The sequence below is a fragment of the Balaenoptera physalus genome (assembly GCF_965194825.1).
Source record: "Balaenoptera physalus genome assembly, chromosome: 20".
In the NCBI taxonomy this organism is placed as follows: Eukaryota; Metazoa; Chordata; class Mammalia; order Artiodactyla; family Balaenopteridae; genus Balaenoptera; species Balaenoptera physalus.
This window is the reverse complement of record NC_138901.1, coordinates 56,369,936-56,387,641: the sequence shown is the minus strand read 5'-3', so window position 1 is coordinate 56,387,641 and position 17,706 is coordinate 56,369,936. Positions and strand designations below refer to the sequence as shown.

The window sequence follows — 17,706 nt, the reverse complement described above, 5'->3', positions numbered from 1 at the left end:
AGAATTTCAACATATGAATTTGGGGGGGACACAAACATTCAGACCATAGTAGGCCCCCTCTGTCTCCTGTGGGACAGGCCTCAATCCCTCCCCACCTCCAAAGAGTACAGGGATTTTTTTTTTTTTTTTTAATATTTACTTATTTATTTGGCTGCGCAGGATCTTTCGTTGCGGCACACGGGATCTTTAGTTGCAGCACGCGAACTCTTAGTTGCGGCATGCATGTGGGATCTAGTTCCCTGACCAGGGATGGAACCCAGGCTCCCTGCATTAGGAGCACGGAGTCTTAGCCGCTGGACCGCCAGGGAAGTCCTGAGTACAGGGATTAAGGCTCATTTCAGGGCTGCCTTGGAGGCCCAAGTCTTCTCTGAACCTCTATCAAGTGTCAGCTAGAAAGCTCCACATCAAACAATAAAAAGGCTTAGAGCTAAAAGGACTCAGAGATCCTTGGTGTTTGGGGGTCAGTGCTTTCATTTAGAAGTTCCTTTTTTTTATAATTTTTATTGGAGTATAGTTGATTCACAATGTTGTGTCAGCTTCAGGTGCACAGCAAAGTGAATCACCCATATATATATACACATCCACTCTTTTCTCGATTCTTTTCCCATATAGGCCACCACAGAGTATTGAGTAGAGTTCCCTGTGCTGTACAATAGGTCCTTATTACTTATCCACTTTACATATAGTAGTGTGCATATGTCAATCACAATCTTCCAATTTATCCCTCCCCCGCTTACCCCCTGGCAACCACAAGTCTGCCCTCTACGTCTGTAACTCTATTTCTGCTCTGCAGATGAGTTCATCTGTACCCTTTTTTTAGATTCCACATACAAGCAACATCACATGACACCCTGACATTCCCTTCCCACCCCGGAGGAGTCTCCAAGTTGAACTTCACTGCCTTCCCTCCTCCCTCCCCCTGCTCCTGGTACCCAGCTTCTAGGAGCCAGTCCCACTTTAAACTGCTCTTAAGAGAACTCAGAAGAAAAAATTTGCATGGTTCCAATGTCTAGATCCCAGGGCAAGGCCCTGTGTACCCTGGCCCTTTCTCCCATGCCCACGCTTAATCTCTCAACTTTTAATATTAAAAGGGGATTCTATTTCTCTCCATCTTGACAGGCTGCTAGCAGTGTAAAGAAGCCCCAGGTAAAAGGGGAGGCCTATCCTTAGCTCACAGTCATAGCTACACTGGCCAGTGCTCTAAGGGACAGCCTAGTGACAGCAACAGCTACCAAAAACCTTCCAACCCTATTGGCCCCAGCTCACCCAACAGGAAGGAATCCCTCAGATCAAAGCCACAAGAGGCAGCCTCTTTAAACTCTTTTCTTCCTCAATCTAGACATCAGGCTTCTTTTCCTGTGGCCCTGAACCTGAACCTCCTTAGTCTACCAAGGCCCTGACGAAATGAGGGCGGAGATACAAGAGCCTTAAACAGATGGGAGAAAGATTCAGTCAGGCTTAGGATTCAAAGGATGGCAAAGCAGGCTGAGTCTCCATGGTGATGGGCTTAATGGGAGGAAAACATTATTTGTTTTGCCACCCAGGGTGAAAATGGGAAAAAGGAAGAGATCAAACCCTCTTCACTGGGGTAGGAGCAACCAGGAACACTTGAAATAAGGAAGAAGAGGCTAGCATAGAGGATTGGCTGGTGAGCTCTTGGTGCACTGGGGGGAAATTTTAAGACAGAAAGAACAAGTATAAGGCTGGCCAGGAGGAAAACACGAAACAAGGGACCTAGCAGCAGGCCTGAGATTCCACTGAACCCCTTGCTTCTTACCCAGAAGCAACAGAACCTGCTCCCCGGCCCTAAGACCCTCCTTCAATACAAACGTTCTGCCTCCAAGCCTCTCCCCAGCAGGTACCCACCAGGCTCCTCCTTGAGAGACTCGGGCTCTGCCTGGGACTCACTGCTGGCCGGCAGGGTGGCCTCCGCAGCCTGTGCGGCCAGAGCAGACTGAGCGGCTCGCCAGCGGGCGCTTCCCCGGCTACTCACTTTCTGCTTCTTGTCAGCTTTGCTGGACATTGTGTTGGCAAAACCTGCAGACACACGGAAGCTGGGGGTCCACCACCAGATCCACCCCCAACCCTCAGTCCTTTCTTTGGGATATCCCACTTTCTTCAGGGCACTGGGTTAAAAATCAAAATCAGTCCCTCAAGGCATTAGGAATAAATGGAAGCTAAACATGAGGGCACAGGGCATTCGCTGGCAGCCCAGTGGTTAGGACTCCGCGCTTCCACTGCAGGGGGCATATGAGTTCCATTCCTGATCGGGGAACTAAGATCCCACAAGCCCCAAGGCGCGGCCGGGGTTGGGGGGAAAGATGAGGGCACAGCAGACACCCACTAATGAGGATTTAGGAACCCCTATCTCTGCCCAGAGGGATGAGAACATAAGATAATCAGGGAAAGATCCACCACGCTGAGGTGTGGCTGCACACACCCTCAAGCACTCTAGCTCTCAGGGCCATGGGTGAGTGAGGAGGGCCCAGGGAAGGGAAGACTGTCCCCAGGTTCCACACTCTCTGTCACTGTGTCAAGTCACTGAGCAACCAAGATGATTTTCCTATGCACCTCCTTTTCTCCCAAGTCACCCCCTGGAAGCGGGGAGAAAGAAAAATGCCCCTCCTACCCACACTAAAATCTGTGACCTCCTTAAACAAGGAAGAAACAGTATTTGCAACCTGCCTCTTCAGCTTTTCACTCCTGAGGGGCAGAAGCCCTGTTCTGCGTGTACTGAAAAGGTGTCTTCGCACAGTTGGCTGAGTGAGTCTGCGCTATCCGATTAATGAAGACCTAGAGCATTCGATTCCAGATGTCCTGAGAACAGACTGGAAGAGGAAGGACAAAAGTCATCCAACAATGAACTTGGAATTGTGTCTGGGGGAGGGAGAAATGGGGCGATGAGGAAGGCCCAGTAGTGTCTCTCTCAGAAAAGCAGGAGGGCGGGAAGCGGGGCATCTCTGGTGGGCGCCCGGGGCAATGTCTGATTCGCTGGGCAGTCCCTCTTCACTCAGCTCTAGCCTGACAACCACCTGTGGCTTTTCTTCCTCATCCCCACAGGCTGCCACAGGCATTGATCATACGCTATGAGTTTCACACTTGAAGGATTTGTACTTTGCTCCAAGGAACACCGTTCTATTAGGCCAACACATCAATAAAGCCAGGTACCACAGCGCGGCGTCTGCCATCGGTCTCCAGAGAAGCGTCAGGCTGTGCTTCCCTGCCTCCGGCTGCAGCCTCAGGAACATTCCGGTGGCAAGGCTGGGAGCCACCTCCCCATGGGGTTCGCCCCATGGTCCCACACCGAGGCCCCAGGAGGAGCCTTCTACTAGCCTGGGACCCATTCTATTTCTCAGGAAATAGCGTAGGGGGCCGGCCCTCTCCTCCAACCACCAGTGGCTTCCAGTGGGCAAATTTCCCCTCACGGGAGCTTCCTCACACAACTGTCACAACCGTCGCCGCTCCTTCCTCTCAGCTGCCCCTTCCTCTGCCCTCCCCCGCAACGGCCCCTTCTTCCCTCGCCCCCGCAACTCTCCCTCGTACCCCTCACCACTGACCCTTCTCCCCGTAGCTTCCCACTCTCCCCGGCATTCCTCCCCCGCTCCCTGGTGCCCTCCGCCGCCAACACACACCTCACGACGCCGACCCTCTCCTCACTACGCCGACCGACCGGCCACTCCAGCTGAGAAGTTGCCCCGCGTGGCCCTCTCGGGCCGGCGCCTGCACGCGTCGCCTTGGCAACCCCGGGCAGCGCGGGGGTGGGGGGCGGGCGGGCGGGCGAGTGGCGGGGGCCCGAGCGCGCCGAGCCAGCGTCCTCGGCGCAGACGCAGAGACGCCCTGATCAGCCGCTCCCGGCTTGGCTGCGCTCGCGTCACCCCGGCGGGCACCCGGGGCAAGAGGGCTGGGGGGCAAGGGGAAGCCGCTAAACCTGGCGGGCTGGAGGGGGGCTGGAGGGGGACGGGAGGCCTGGTCTGAGGACGGGCGGGAAGGACTGGGGCTGGAAACAATGAGTGGCCTCCCGCAGGACACTGAAAAGGCTGGGGGAACCCAAGCGCCCGACCCCGCGCGCGGGTCTGTGAGCTCCATCCCGGGCGAGTCCAGCAGATGGCGCCCGAGGTCCCGCCTGCGAGGCTCACGCGCGCTCTAGAAGGCGCTCCAGGATTTCGAGGCAGCCGTGGCTGCAGCTGAGTCCGGGGAAAAAACCGGGGCTGGAGCACCCCTGCCCTCCCGCTCGTTCCCCCTTCTTAATTCGGACTGGGGTCTAGGATCACCCTGCAGCGCGGGGTGGGGGAAGGAGGGAAGAACGGAACTGGAATTTTTGGAATCTGAGGATTGGCTTTGGAAAGCGTCGCTTGTTTTGGGGGGGGGGGGGGGACAGGAGGCGGGGACTCTCTGGGGAAGGTGACCGGGCCGGGGAGGGGCTCGGCTCTCCATAAGAACAAAGACTGAGTCGTGGGGAAGCGACAGGAGAGGGGTGTGAGAGGAGGGGCAGACCGCAGCCGGTGCTAGGGGGCGCTGCGAGCCGGGGTGCCAGAAGAGGCGCCTGGAAGACTGAGCCGTACCTGGGGCTGGTGGAAGCTTTAGGGAGGCCTGGGAGATGCAGGGAGGAAGCGAGTCAGGGGGATGGGAAGGCACCCTCCCTGCTTCCATCAATAGTGCCTAATTAAGACAAAGCCCGCAGTGAGCCCACTGATTACATTTCCATGAGGAGCTAAATTGATTACATTTTATTTGCTGGAGGAGAGAAGCTGGCACCTCAGTTCCCCCTTTTCCTGGTTGATGTTCACACCTGACGGGTCTCATTATGCCAGTCTGGCAGGGCGAGGACTGGCAGTCCCTGGCACTCCTGAAGGGCCTGTGGATTAATCCACACCTGAGCCCAGCTCTGACCTCACCATCCTACCTACCCCATTTTTATTTCCAGAATTGACAACCCCTGCCCTTGGCACCCCGCCATTATCCTTAAAGGGGGTTTCTGGGCTCCTGCCCAGCCCACATTCCTGTTACTGAGGGCAAGGATTGAAGGAGAGAGGGGTCCTGCCACACCCCAAAATCAGCTGCACAGCAAGCAGGGCTAAGTGGGTGACCCTCTAACCAGTTAGGCAGTGGGTGGCAGAGAGGTGACATGATTGGTCAGATCCCCCAGGGAGAAGTCCCAGAGGAGTGAAGATTTGAGGGGAGGCATAGTATGGGGAGACTTATAGGCGGGGCTCATGGCTCCCTCAGGGAAAGGAATGTTGCGTAGACCCCATTTCTTTTCTGAACCACCGCCCCCCCCCCCCCCCCGCCGGCCTTGGCTGTGCCTAGGGATCCCAGCCCCCTACATTATGCTAAATAGGTAATCAAACATCTCGCTTTGCTAATTACTGCTCAATCCGATTAAACGCCACTGAAGCTCATCAACAGAGGTGGAGGTAGGGAGAAGAGATGAAAGGGGGGGCAACCACAGCTGTGACGGGGGTCTTGTCCCCAGCGGCTCTAGGGGACAGCTGAGAAACAGCCGGGGTAGCAAGACACAGTACCTCGCAAAGGAAATGGGCAGAAGAGTTGTATGACAGAACCCTTCATCTCACTGCATCCTCCCAGCCTCAGGCACTCCCTCCTCCCAGGACCTTCATTACTCTCAGAACCCAGGCATCCGGCCATTCCCACAGCGCCCCCACACACCCCTGTCCCAGCTTTAATAAGTTCTGTTCTCTCACTGTCAATATTTGATTTCTCAGAGCCATCTCCACGGAGAGAGGGAGCTCTTCCCTTGCTTCCCCCCTACCTTGGCCCTTTTTTGCCCACCCCAGTCTCTTTGTGCCCCCAACCTTCTCTGAACTAGCTGACTTAATGAAATGATATTAAAGTCTTAAGCAACTCCAAAAGAATGGTTGTTATGGTGAAGGGAGTGGGCAGGACGCCTGGGTCCCTGAGGGGAGCAAGGGCTGAGGAGGGGGGAGAGTGAGCCAGAGGCTAAGGTCTGGAGGCCCCAGTCCCCAAGGGGGAGCAGCAGATGTAGGGTGAGCTGGGGGCTGGCCCTCTGGATCGTGGTGGGAAGTGGGGAATTAGGGCTGGGGGCTAGGAAAAGGTGAGAAGAGGGAGGACATTTCTGTGGTCCAGGTCTCAGCCTGCTGTCCAGAGCATCCGTCAGGGATGAAGAGGCCAGCCGGGGGTGCAGAGCCCCTGTGCCAGCAGCCTCCCTGCTGACTGTGCCCGGGGCCGGTCCCGTGAGAACCAGAGTAGATTCCTCTTCAGCCCTGACTCACCCCTCTTCCCCCCTGCACCCCCCCCACCAGCAGACCCCCACAGGTGATTTGTAGCTGATGCCCTCACGATGGTAGCACCAGGAGGGAGTCCGTTCCATGACTCGAACAGAGAGCTTCCAGGAGAGGAGAGAACAGAGGCCAAGAGATGGGGAGCCAAGCACCAACCCCCCTCCCCCCACCCATCCCATCTCACTCCCCTGGGGACCCTGGCCCAGCCCCAGTCCCCTTGGGGTGGTGGGAATGCAAGGACATTTGGCTGGGCTGATTGATGAGGGAGGAAGCAGCCACTGGGCACTGAGGCTGCTGTTTGCTGAGCACACAGATTCCTCCCCACTCACCAGCTGCCGCCCCCCGAGGCTGCTCAATCTCCCCACCACCACCACTAGCCACTTGGATTGGAGGGAGCTGATGCCTGAGTTTCTGATGGCAACTGAGGGAAGTGGGAGAGCCAGGCCGTGGAATGCTTCGATTCCTTCTGGGAATCAGGGGACCCTAGGACCTGGTCCCCTCAGAACTCCCTACAGGACTCCACCTTCACTGCTGCCTTTCAGACATCTCTCCGGTGCTGAGTTTTCACTCCCATTTATTCTGTATCCTTTTCCCTACCCCCACCCAACTCTCTGAGCCCATCCCAGCTAGCCCGCTGCCTCTAAACCAGCCTGCTACATTTCTCCCAGCCTGCCTACAGATCCTGAAACTCTCTCTAGGGAAGGGGATGCCCCATGTTTGTGATTCCACTTAGGAAGCTCTGTTTTTCATTCTAACTACATTTCCAGTTGTGATGTCAACCATTCCCCATCAGAAATTCCCACTGCAACCCTTTGCTCTGTTCTCCTTTTCTTAAAACCCTCAACATAGACCACAGACACAAACATACATACCTCAACCTAATTTACATCCTGCTTCTGTTTGGAAGGATGGAAAAGTGTGAGAATCTGTCTGCAGCACAGCCCCCAGGACAGCCTCCATCCTATGCTTGGTGGGGGCTTTACGTTCCATGGTCCCCAGCTCTCTCAGATCCTTTACTCCCACTCTGCTCTAGACTCTGTACCAGCAGCTGTACCACGGCCCCCAAATCTCAGAGCATTATCCCTGCCCTCCCAGAGCATAAAATTTAGTTGAGGAAAACTCACATCCACACAAGAAACAGCTCACATCCACACAAGAAACAAAGGGGACCCCCTCCCGCCCCAGACCTTAAAGTAAATGTTTATATCTTTTTCTACAAAACTGGTGTGTTTGTTTGTCTGGAAATGTATTTTGTGTGCTGATTTCTTTGTATTGACTATAATGAAGTAAAAAAGCATGTTTTTAGGTAAAAAAAAAAAAAAAAAAGAAAGAAACAAAGGGGAAAAAATGGAAGACGGAGTTAGATCAACTTCCTAAATGTGGATTCTTCCTTGGTCACTTGCTACCCTACACGCTGAGGCTGGGGAAAGATGGGACACAGCTAGAACATGTGTGTGGTTGTGATGTCTTTCTCACTATTCCCAAGCCTGTTGAGATTTCACCTCTATGCTTTGCACTTGCTGTTCCCTCTTTCTTTTTTAAATAAATTTATTTATTTATTTATTTATTTATTTTTGGGTGTGTTGGGTCTTCGTTTCTGTGCGAGGGCTTTCTCTAGTTGCGGCGAGTGGGGGCCACTCTTCATCGCGGTGTGCGGGCCTCTCACTGTCGCGGCCTCTCTTGTTGCGGAGCACAGGCTCCAGACGCGCAGGCTCAGTAGTTGTGGCTCACTGGGCCCAGTTGCTCCGTGGCATGTGGGATCTTCCCAGACCAGGGCTCGAACCCGCGTCCCCTGCATTGACAAGCAGATTCTCAACCACTGCACCGCCAGGGAAGCCCTGTTCCCTCTTTCTGCTATGCCCTTCCCCATAGTGCCTGCCTTCCATACTCCTCATTATTCAAGGTCCTAAACAAATGTCACCTCTTCAGAGGGACCCTCCTGACCTCCTAACTTAAAGCATCTTCCTGATACTCTCCATCCTATTCACCCCTTCACTGTTTTTTTATATCACTTATCACTACCAGAAATATTATTATGTTGTTCCCCACCAAAATGTGGACTTCATGAAAGCAGGGGCTTTGCCTTATTCACCTCATACTACCAGTGCCTGAAATAGTACCTGGAACAAAGTAGACATTTAATATGATGCTGAGTGAATGAGTGAATGAATGAATGAATGAATGAATAAATGAATGTCTTCCTGCACCTCTTCTTGCTTTGTTGTACTTGTTACCCTAGGAGTGTTTGTGTGTTTGTACCTAGAAAGCGAATAGGATGGCATGTGTTTTTCTGTATGGAAGTCACCTGAGCTTTCAAATAGCTCAAAAGATCACTACACATGTGGAAGGCTCTAGGTCTTGCGTTGTTAATGTCTGGGGAGAGGAGAGTCTATAGATACCAGTTCTCTGAAGGGGTGTGTCCCAGGGTAATGTGCAGAATGTGCTGTTCCTCTCCCCAGCTGTGCATCTGTCCCCAGGTGTCTTCCTGTCTCTCAGCATGTTATGTCTCAGTTGCTTTGGTGAGATGTTTGTCTGTCATGGAGACTATTTATCCCCACTTCTCTTCCCTCTCTTCTCTCCACCTGTGCCTCTGGATATACGTGTAGGGGAGTCTTCTTTGGCTCCCTTGCCCCCTCGCACACACAGCCCTGCCCCAGTTGTGGACCCCTCCCTCTCTCACTGGGCCCTGTTGCTGGGCTCTGGGTTGCCATAGTGACGGTTGCCAAGTCCCTGAGGCTGATAGCCAGCGATGGGGCTGTCGGCTCCATCCACGCGGGAGGCTGAGGGGGGCTTCCCATTGTGTGAAGAAGGGGATGTTGCCATGACAACCAACCCCCACTAAGGGGCAGGAACCAGCCCTTCCACACCCCCTCCAGCCTCCCCACCTCGGGCAGCTCCAGTGTGGGCTTAGAAGGCAGGAGTAAATTCCAGACAGCCCAGCACCTGGCCTCCCAGTTTTCAACTCCCCTCCTACAGTGCCTGCACCTCTCAGGACCCAGGCATCTTGCTCAGACAGGGGAGGGGCAGGGGTCCCACTGGACAGAGGAGGGGCAGGAGGACCCCTCGACCTCCAGGCAGATGGGAGACAGCGGGAGGGGACCTAAAGTCAGGGGAGGGGCGGGCAGGTCAGAGGTTGTGACCCCCACCGACTGGCTCCAGCGATGCTCCTCACGGCTGCTTTTGTGGTTGGAGAATGGGGCTGAGTCTAGGGGACTGGGCATCTGGGTTTTGGGGGGAGAAGAGCCTGGGTTATGGGTACACAGGGAGCCAGGGGATAGGCAGATTGATGCCTGGGTCCCTGAGTCTTCTGGGCACAGGAGTGCCTTGGGCAGGGGTGGGAGGGAATAGATTAAACACGTGAGCATGTTTTTTCCACTTTGTTTCCGACTGAGACTTGCCTTGAATCTGGTACTTGGTTTAGCAATAGACACTTGGGCTTTCCCCCGTGTGTGAACGTATATTCACAGACAGACCCATTTGGATGTATTGACAACCCACTCCCACCTGGGTTCCTCTCTCCCTCCCCTGGCAGTGGCTGCCTTCCTCATCCTCCTCACCCAGCCCATGACCACACCCCCCTCCACCAGCCATGCACTGTCCACCTCACCCGTCCAACCCAACCCCCTCCCTACCCCTTGGTTTCATGCAATTCAACCCTCAGCTGGAAAGCCGCTCTAATCACCAGTTCTCTGCCCCAATTCATGTCCAGTCATTCTCCAGCCTTCTCATCAACTTTTGAAGTTTTTTATTTTTTTTGGTGTTTGTTGTTCAAATTTCCCTTTTACAGTAAAACTATTGAGGTGACGGCCATACCCCGCCACCTCCCCCATGGCAATATCAACTTCCTGTTCCCTGGAAGGAGCGATTAGAAAAATCAGGAAGGAGCTGGGAACTACAGCACCAGAGAGATAACTTGACCTCTGGTGGACAAAGCAACCATCTTGGCTGGTGATTGAGGTGGCCGACGTGGTGCCCAAAGGCAGCTCTGACCTAATGGAAATGAGCTGGGAGGAAACTGAGGCAACACCCAATTGTGCACTAGTGGGCAGGAAGAGGTATCAGCTGGTCACTATGGAAAGAGTGGCTGTTGCTAAGGACCACTGTCAGCTAGACCAGTCAGCAGGCCACCATTCTGGTCACTAAGAAGGGAGCTGTGTTGAGTTTGAAGGGAGTAGGAAATGGAGGATGTGATGAACAAGACAGGCATCCAGGTTACTGGGGACAACACGTGGGTTCTTGGGGTCATCCTGTTGAGTAACAGAGATTATACTGGGATATGCAAAGGGAAGAACAAGACAAATTGAGCCTGCCATGGCAGATGGCGGCCACCTTAGCTGTCCTAAAAGCAGCACAGAGAACAAGGGAAGGGAGATCCTGGCACGTGACACTGAATACTAGGAAGAACCTCAGTCCACCCGATCTTCTTAGAGTAAGTTCCAGCTTCCTCCTGAAATGGGAAGTTCTTCCTGCCCACCCTTCTCCACAGAGTAAGAACCATCCACCTCCCCCCACCCCCCAGACTAAGCCACTTCCGGTTCCAGCCAGACCACTTCCTATTTCAGAAGTGCTACTTCCTGTCCTGGATGAAGGCACTTCCAGTTCCTGCTGCACTGCTTCCACTTCCCAGGCCACTTCTGTCCAGGCCTGGTCACTTCTTATCTGGAGCAAGTCACTTCCTGTCCCAAGTGGCCCATTCAGCATCAGACCAAGTCCACATGTGTCCTGACTGGTTCATAGCTTGCTATTGGCCACTGGACAAAACGGGACACTTCTCATGGTAGCTGTCATGACCCAACCACCCCAAATGGCTGGAGTAAGTATGTAGAGGCCTGGGGCAGGGCAGAGGAGGAGGCCCTGCTACCCATGCCCTGAGCTGGGGTGGAGTGCCAGAGCCTTCCCCATAAGGCCCCCATTTTTGGCAGACTGAGGGGAGTGGTTGGTAAGAGGAGTCAGAAGAGGGAGCTGAGGGGAGAAATGCTTTGATGCCCCCACCCTGGAGATGGGAGAGGTACAGGATAAGAAGCCAAGAGGGTAAATAAAAGGAGATACAGGGAGGAGGATGCTAGGGAAGAGGAACAGACCTAGAGACAGAAGAGAGAGACAGAAAATAAGAGAGAGAGGAGAAAAGAAGAGAAAAACAGTGAGAGGCAGAAAGAGGTGCCAACCAAAAGACAGACTGTTCCCACTCCTAGCTCTCAGTGGGTGAGGGGGACAAGGATCCCTGGGTCATGGTTACACGAAGAGGCTGAATCTTTGCCCCCTCCCCAGGGGAATAGGACCCAGGAACACAGAGACAGAGAGGGGCACACACAGCCAACCAGAGGGCAGGCAGTCGTTGGGCGGATGTCTTAGGGAATCCTAAAAGTGGAGAAGAGGCAAGAGCCAGGAGGAGCTGGGGGGGCAAAGGGGGCCAAGGAGATGCTAGAGGTGTCCCTCAAACCGTGAATTAAACTGGAGGCGCACCCCACAAAGGGCTGGATCCAGGAGAGCCAGGTCGGAGGAGCCCTCATACCTTGTAGTAGATGTTTGGAGGGCTCTGGGGGGGCCCATCCTGCACGATGTACACAGGATGCCCATAGTCACCACTCACCTTCTCATAGTGGGGACAGAAGGGGGGGTCTGCAGCCCCACCGCCCCGCAGAGCTATCCCTAGCTCCCCAGGCTCAGCCTCCCTAGGTCCCATCCCGCCTCCACTCCCCAGGGCCAGAGACCCTCCCCTCCCGAAGGAGCCAGGACCAGGGTGGCGACTCTCCGAAGGCTTGGCCCGCCGTCTCCGCCAACACATGGCACCCCCAGCCCCTGCCACGCCCAGCAAGAGCAGCGCCAGCCCCCCTGCTGCCCCGGCCACTGCGGGCATGCTGGGAGGGGGCAGGGGGCCTTCAGCACCCCGGGAGGTTGCATTGCTGGTGGGGTCACCTGGCAGGGAAGGGGTGAAGGAGGAAAGAGGGGGTGGGGCTGAAGGAGCCACCCGGGCATCTGGACACCCATCCTTGCGGGTCCCCATGGGTTTCCCCAGCAGTGCCCAGGCCCTTTGGGGACCCCACTTCCCCTCCCCTCCAAGCCCCACTCGGAATCCAGGTGTGTCCAGCCCTTCAGCTCCATGCCAAGTAGTCCTCCCCCCTTCTCTGACAGCACTGATTGAAGCACTGACTTGGCTAATTAGTTCTCATTGAGTCTTTTCCTCATTTGGCTTCCATTCCCCTCCCACCCTCCCATCCTCTCTTCTCCTCTTTCCTGTATCACTGCCCCCAAAACTGAAGAGGGAGAGAGGGAGAGGGTGAAGCTAGGGCAGCTGGGGTCCAAGAGCAGAGGAGGCTAGGGAAGACAGGAGGCTGGACCCCTGGTTCCTACCTGCTGTGTTCTCCTTCCCAGGCTCCAGGTTGTGGGCCACCCCTCGGTCTTTTTCCATGGGCATTTCAGACACAGGCTTTCGGGGGGCAGCCCCTCCTCGGGGACCTGGAGACGGGGAAGGGCCGAGAGAGGGGTTGAGACAGCAGCCCCCTGACCATGATGGTACTGCCCCAAGCTCCCTCGGCCCCTAGGAGGTGTGCCCCAGCCCCACTCACTTTGTCCCACTCGAAGAAGCACCTTCATGCCTCTAGTGAGGCACACACCTCCCTGCAAGCTCTCCAGGCCTTCCCGGGTTCCATCCGATGTGGCTGGGAGAGAAGAACCAGAGGGAGAAGTTGGCGCTCCAGAGTCTACCCCTATTCTGTCTCCATGCCTGGCCCCAACACCACCCAAGGTGGCTCCAGTGGTCCCCTCCCTCATCTGCCCTCGATCCCAGGAGCACCTCCCCACTCGACCCTGCCCGCTGCCCAGAAGTACCAATTATGTAGTAATCGTGGTGTGAGCGGAACTCGTGGCCCCAGAGGTTAGGGCTATACTCCTGGAACTTGATGGTGAAGCGGAGATCCAGATCTGGCCGGTCACAAGTGAGAAGGAGGTTTGGGGCAGGGGGTGCCTCACAGCGCCGGCCCTGGGCACCCCCTACCAGATACAGCTTGTAGAACTCGTAATTAGGAGAGGAGTGGGGGCCAGGAGGCCGGGCCCGGGGGCAGAGCAGGTCTAGCCGGTCCCCGATCTGAGGGTAGAGCACGTAACCACCCTCTGCCTGGAACCTATGGGGAGGAGGGCAAGGTGGATAAGGACGAGAGGTGTCAGAGGTCTGGTCCCCAGAGCTTTGCCTCCCTCACCCCACATCCCTGCAGGACAGCCTTTGTCTGAGTGGAGAGTCTGTTCTGACAGAGCAGGCACTAAGGTCTCTGGAAGCTCACAGAAGCAGCAGGGAGCCAGGCTCAGAGGTCTCCTGCCCCTTGGTGTGCCCAAATGCACTCTTCAGCCCGCCCTCACCACATGCACACTGCCATCTCTCGCTCCATCACCAGTCCTGTTGCCATGGCAACAGGATGCCAGTTACCAAGGAGCTGGCCTCTCTGGAACCACACAGCCCACCCCTCCCGGGTGATTTCACTATTCCATGGCAGTCAACCATGGGGGCAGAGCCTCCCCTCCCACAGGCCACCACTGAATTTCAGTGATTTCAGGGCAAAGGGGGCAGGGTGGGGGAGGGGGTGTGGAGGGTGATCCGGACCAGTGTCCCAAGTAGCCAGGCAATGTAACAGGACACAAATGCCTGGTCTGGCAATGGCCCTAAATGGGGCTAATCGGAACAGCCGCCCCAGACATTTCCCTGCTCAGTACCCCACTTCCCCCAGGTCCCACACTTCTTAGGGAAAGTGCCCTATTGCTTTGGAATTGAAAGAGTTGACTTTTCGACCCACAGCCGACACAAGTCCGCATCTCCCTCAGCCCCGGGAGCCACTGGCCCAGCACAGCCACTACTTGCCAACAACTGCAGACAGGGTCTCAGAACTTGGTCACAGGGGACTGCTGCTTGGTATCTTCCCAGACTCCCAAATAACCCCCTCCCTCCCTGCCCCAACATCCCAAAGAGCTCCCAGAACACCCTAACTCCATTTTCTCAGCTCTATCAGGCTAAGCCTAACTTACATCCTCACACTGCTCCTGATACTCCAACTGCATCTGGGAGTTGGTGGGTAGGAGACTGAGAGGGGAAAAGACATTTGAGATTAGACCCCAAGAGATATGGGAGGGAGGCCAGGACAGGAAATGTGAGGGAAGCTGTGAAGTAAAGAGAGGAAGAATAACCCTAGTTCTCCTTTAATGAGCATATAATATGTTCAAATACCTTACCTCTAATCTTCATAAAACCTGTAAGGATTGAGGATACAAACTCAGAAAGGTTAAGTGACTTGCCCAAGGCCACACAGCAGAAAGCAGCAGAGCTAGGATTAAGACCTAGGATTTGATGAGCTCCAAAGCACACCCTCTTTGCATGGCCTCACACAGCCTCCCCAGGGAATTAGGAAGTTTTCAAAAACACAAAACTCTTTTGCTAACGGGGAGTAGGATCTGCATGGAGGCAAGGGACCCAGATGACCTCCCAAGGGTTCTGTCCTACTCTGTGTGGCTTGAAGTTTCATCTGACCCCTGGCCTTTTTTCAGAGCAAAGCAAGCATGCCTCAGAACAGAGGGTCTGATGGAAGAGTTTGCAGCAAAGATGGGGGAGGGGGCAACGGAGTCCTCAGGACTCCAGATGCAAGAGGGAAAGTGGGGGCTTTAGGGGGCTCCAGGCTTCTTCCAGAAAGAAATCTCCAAGCCAGGAAGGCAGGAAAATTCTTCTGGTTGGGAAATTGTTCCACCAAGGGCTCACAGACCCTCTGGCTGTGGGCAAGAGTTAGGAGACGGATGTGTGAAGAAGGGTCAAAAAGCCTTGGGGGAGTCGTCCCCAGAGCCCCCAAACTGAGAGCCCTTCCCTCCCATTTCCACCACTGAGTCCCTTCTGTGGAGGGAGGCACCCTGCCCTTCCTCTCAGCGCCTCAGCAGCACCTACTCAGCTGCTCTCCTGAGAGCTGACATTAACCAGGCTCCCTCTAAGCCCAGCCCCCGACACCACACAGGTCTCCCACAAACCCAAATAACCACTCCACTGCCCTCCCAGCTACCCATGATCTTTCAAATCCTTGCCCCTTGGGGGTCTTTCAAACTCCTGACACATGGTTGTCACCACCCGCATCCAGCTCGGTGTGCGACCCGCGAGTCTGGCTCACAAGATCACCTCTGTCTGGTTGCCCATCAGCTCACATCCGATCACCAGCACCCTCCCTCCGGCCTCCTCCCAGCTCCGAGAACCCAGCCCCCAAAGTCCCCAAGGCTTCCAGACTCCCTGCCCACAGGGTGTGGGGTATCCCCACCCCCGGGCCGCTCACCTCTTATTCGCCGAATTCCAGTAGACGGGCTCCAGGCTGAGCCCAGACACCAGCCCCAAAAAACCGAGCAGCAGCAGGGCCCCGACTCGCACGCCCCCCGGCCCAGACTGGGGGGCCCCCATGACCCCGCCAAGGCCTGGGGGGCGGGGCACCAACTCCCCCAAAGTCGCTCACCCCCTGGGGTGACTGCCTTGGCCGCCCGGGCTATTCTGCCCCGGCCACCCGGGTGGCTGGTGCCCCCCGCTCCCACGCGGACCCGCTTCCTGCTCCGCCCGCGTCCCCTCTCCGGAGCGCTCAGCCCGCAGAAGCCCTTCCAGGGGCTGTCTGCAGGCACCCTGCGCCCCCAGCCCACGCGCCGGCACCCCGGTATTTATGAGCGGGCCTAAGTGGGGGACTGGGGGAGCCGGGGACCGGGCGGGGGCGGCATGGGGCGCCGGGAGAGGGAGCGGGGAAAGGGGCGCCGAGCCGGAGCCCCAGCCTCGCCGGGATTGAGGGCAGCGGGCTAAGGGAGGAAACCAACCAGTCCTGAGCCCAGGAGGGGGGGAGTTAAAGGAGAGGCGGGGAGGGGGAGAGGATGGCGGAGGGAAAAACCGGAGCTGGAGCCCGAGTCGGAGCGGGCGATCATGCAGCCCACGCCCCCCACACCTCCCTCACCTCGCGCACCTCCCAGCCCTCACCCCGCCGCCCCGCCTCACCCCCCCGCGCGGTCTCTCACGCCCCCTTTGTCTCTTCAACTCTCCGGCTCTGGCTTAGTTTCTGCCCACCTCCCCTCCTGCCCTCGGATCGCCCGAGCGGTTGGAATCTTCCGCTCCCTCAAATCCAGAAAGGCTCTCGCCCTCTCCACCCCGAGGAACCCAGCCCCTTTCGCTCCCGCAGCCCCCTCCTCCCCCATCCCAAAACAACACCGCTGCTCCGGGGAGGTCTGGAGAGAATAATAATAACCTTGAAGGCTCCGCACTTTACAAAGTGAGCTGAGTTGACCATCTTGACTACCTGTGTGAAGTGGGAGGGGCAGAGCTTAAGGATCCCCGTTGCAGTGATGAAGAAACTGAGGCTCAGACTTGCCCAAGGTCACACGAGGAATCTGGGATAAAGCCGAAACCAGACCCAGGCTGCCGAGCTCCCACTCCTGGGGTCTCTTTCGTCACAGCCTCCTAGACCCTCTACTGCTATCTGGAGGTTGACGAAAGGCAAGAGATTCGGGAGTAAACTTGGGCCCTTCTTAGATGGTTGTGGGGAGAAATGGGGCCGGGAGATAGGGAGAACCTACAACCCAAAACCCGCATGCAGCCGGAAGGGCTGTTTCCAATTATCCTGGGGGAAGGGAGGAGGATTTGCCTTTTTGGGTGTAAGAACCCTGGCTTTCAGCACCTCTGGGCAGAGGTGACATTCCTCTCCCCTCTCTAGTCGTCACAGGCCTCCAGTCCCTTCCCTTAGGTTGTGAGGTCCAGAATCAAATCCTCTGCTGACAGTATCTCTTCAGAGATCCCCTTCTCAGTGTGTGGCAAGGTGGGGGGAGGGGGGGAGCCACTGCTTGAAATAACATACCCCCCAAAAAGACAGAGCAGATAAATGAAGAAACCAGACCAGCGACAGCTACTGAATGACTCTCGCCCTTGTCCTGCAGCTAACGGGAATACAGAATGTGACATCTGTGTTTCTCGGCACCTTTACTCCTTCATGTGTGCCCTTGACTCTGGCTACTCAGTCACCTGCCTCCTGGGGGAGTCCAGGGGAGGGGAGGCAGCCCTCCTGCTCCCCTTCCCCCAGAGCTGACTAATGGTCCCTCTGCTGCTGGATGATGGTAAATAGTGTTGAGCAGGAGTGAGCGGGTGTCTTGTCTGTCACCATCTGCACAGTCTCACACAGTCACACCCAACAGTCTGACACACAGCTCCTGCCAATCCTGCTCCGCCACACTCACCCTGACCCCTGCTGCCCCACCTTGGGAGTGAGATTTCAAACAGGTTCCCCCCTTCAGTTTACCAAGTTGCCTAGCAACCAGCCAGTCAATGGCATGAGGCCCCACCCCCCACTTACTTGACTTCACACCAAGCTCAGCGGCCCCATTGGTTCCCGCCTAGTCCCACCTCTCAACCCTGGTTTCAGGAACAATATGCCAGTCCCCACTGCTGCTGGACCAGGGAGCCCGG

The 17,706-nt window shown here is 56.0% G+C and overlaps 2 protein-coding genes across 4 annotated transcripts in view; both read right to left on the bottom strand.

Moving 5' to 3' along the window:
• The window catches only part of DNAH2 (dynein axonemal heavy chain 2), a 96,114-nt gene extending 92,523 nt beyond the window's left edge, over window positions 1-3,591 (bottom strand). Inside the window, exon 1 of the mRNA XM_082441810.1 lies at window positions 1,867-3,591. Within this exon, the coding sequence (XP_082297936.1) occupies window positions 1,867-2,023 (157 nt within the window). The 5' untranslated portion in view covers window positions 2,024-3,591. The remainder of the gene's footprint in view (window positions 1-1,866) is intronic.
• A 6,399-nt stretch (window positions 3,592-9,990) lies between these two features.
• On the bottom strand, window positions 9,991-17,675 carry EFNB3 (ephrin B3). Of its 3 annotated transcripts, none has more exons than XM_082441566.1 (5): window positions 15,554-17,675; window positions 13,089-13,381; window positions 12,827-12,919; window positions 12,612-12,716; window positions 9,991-11,341 (listed from the first exon to the last, which is right to left on the bottom strand). In XM_082441566.1, exons 1-5 carry the CDS (start codon window positions 15,673-15,675, stop codon window positions 11,118-11,120), a joined length of 837 nt encoding a protein of 278 aa, XP_082297692.1. In that variant the 5' UTR covers window positions 15,676-17,675; the 3' UTR covers window positions 9,991-11,117. The 3 variants fall into 3 exon arrangements, with proteins under 3 accessions (XP_082297692.1, XP_082297690.1, XP_082297691.1); XM_082441564.1 differs by having other exon boundaries at window positions 11,208-12,176; XM_082441565.1 differs by lacking the exon at window positions 15,554-17,675 and adding an exon at window positions 14,274-15,542 and having other exon boundaries at window positions 11,208-12,176.
• Window positions 17,676-17,706: the final 31 nt, after the last annotated feature.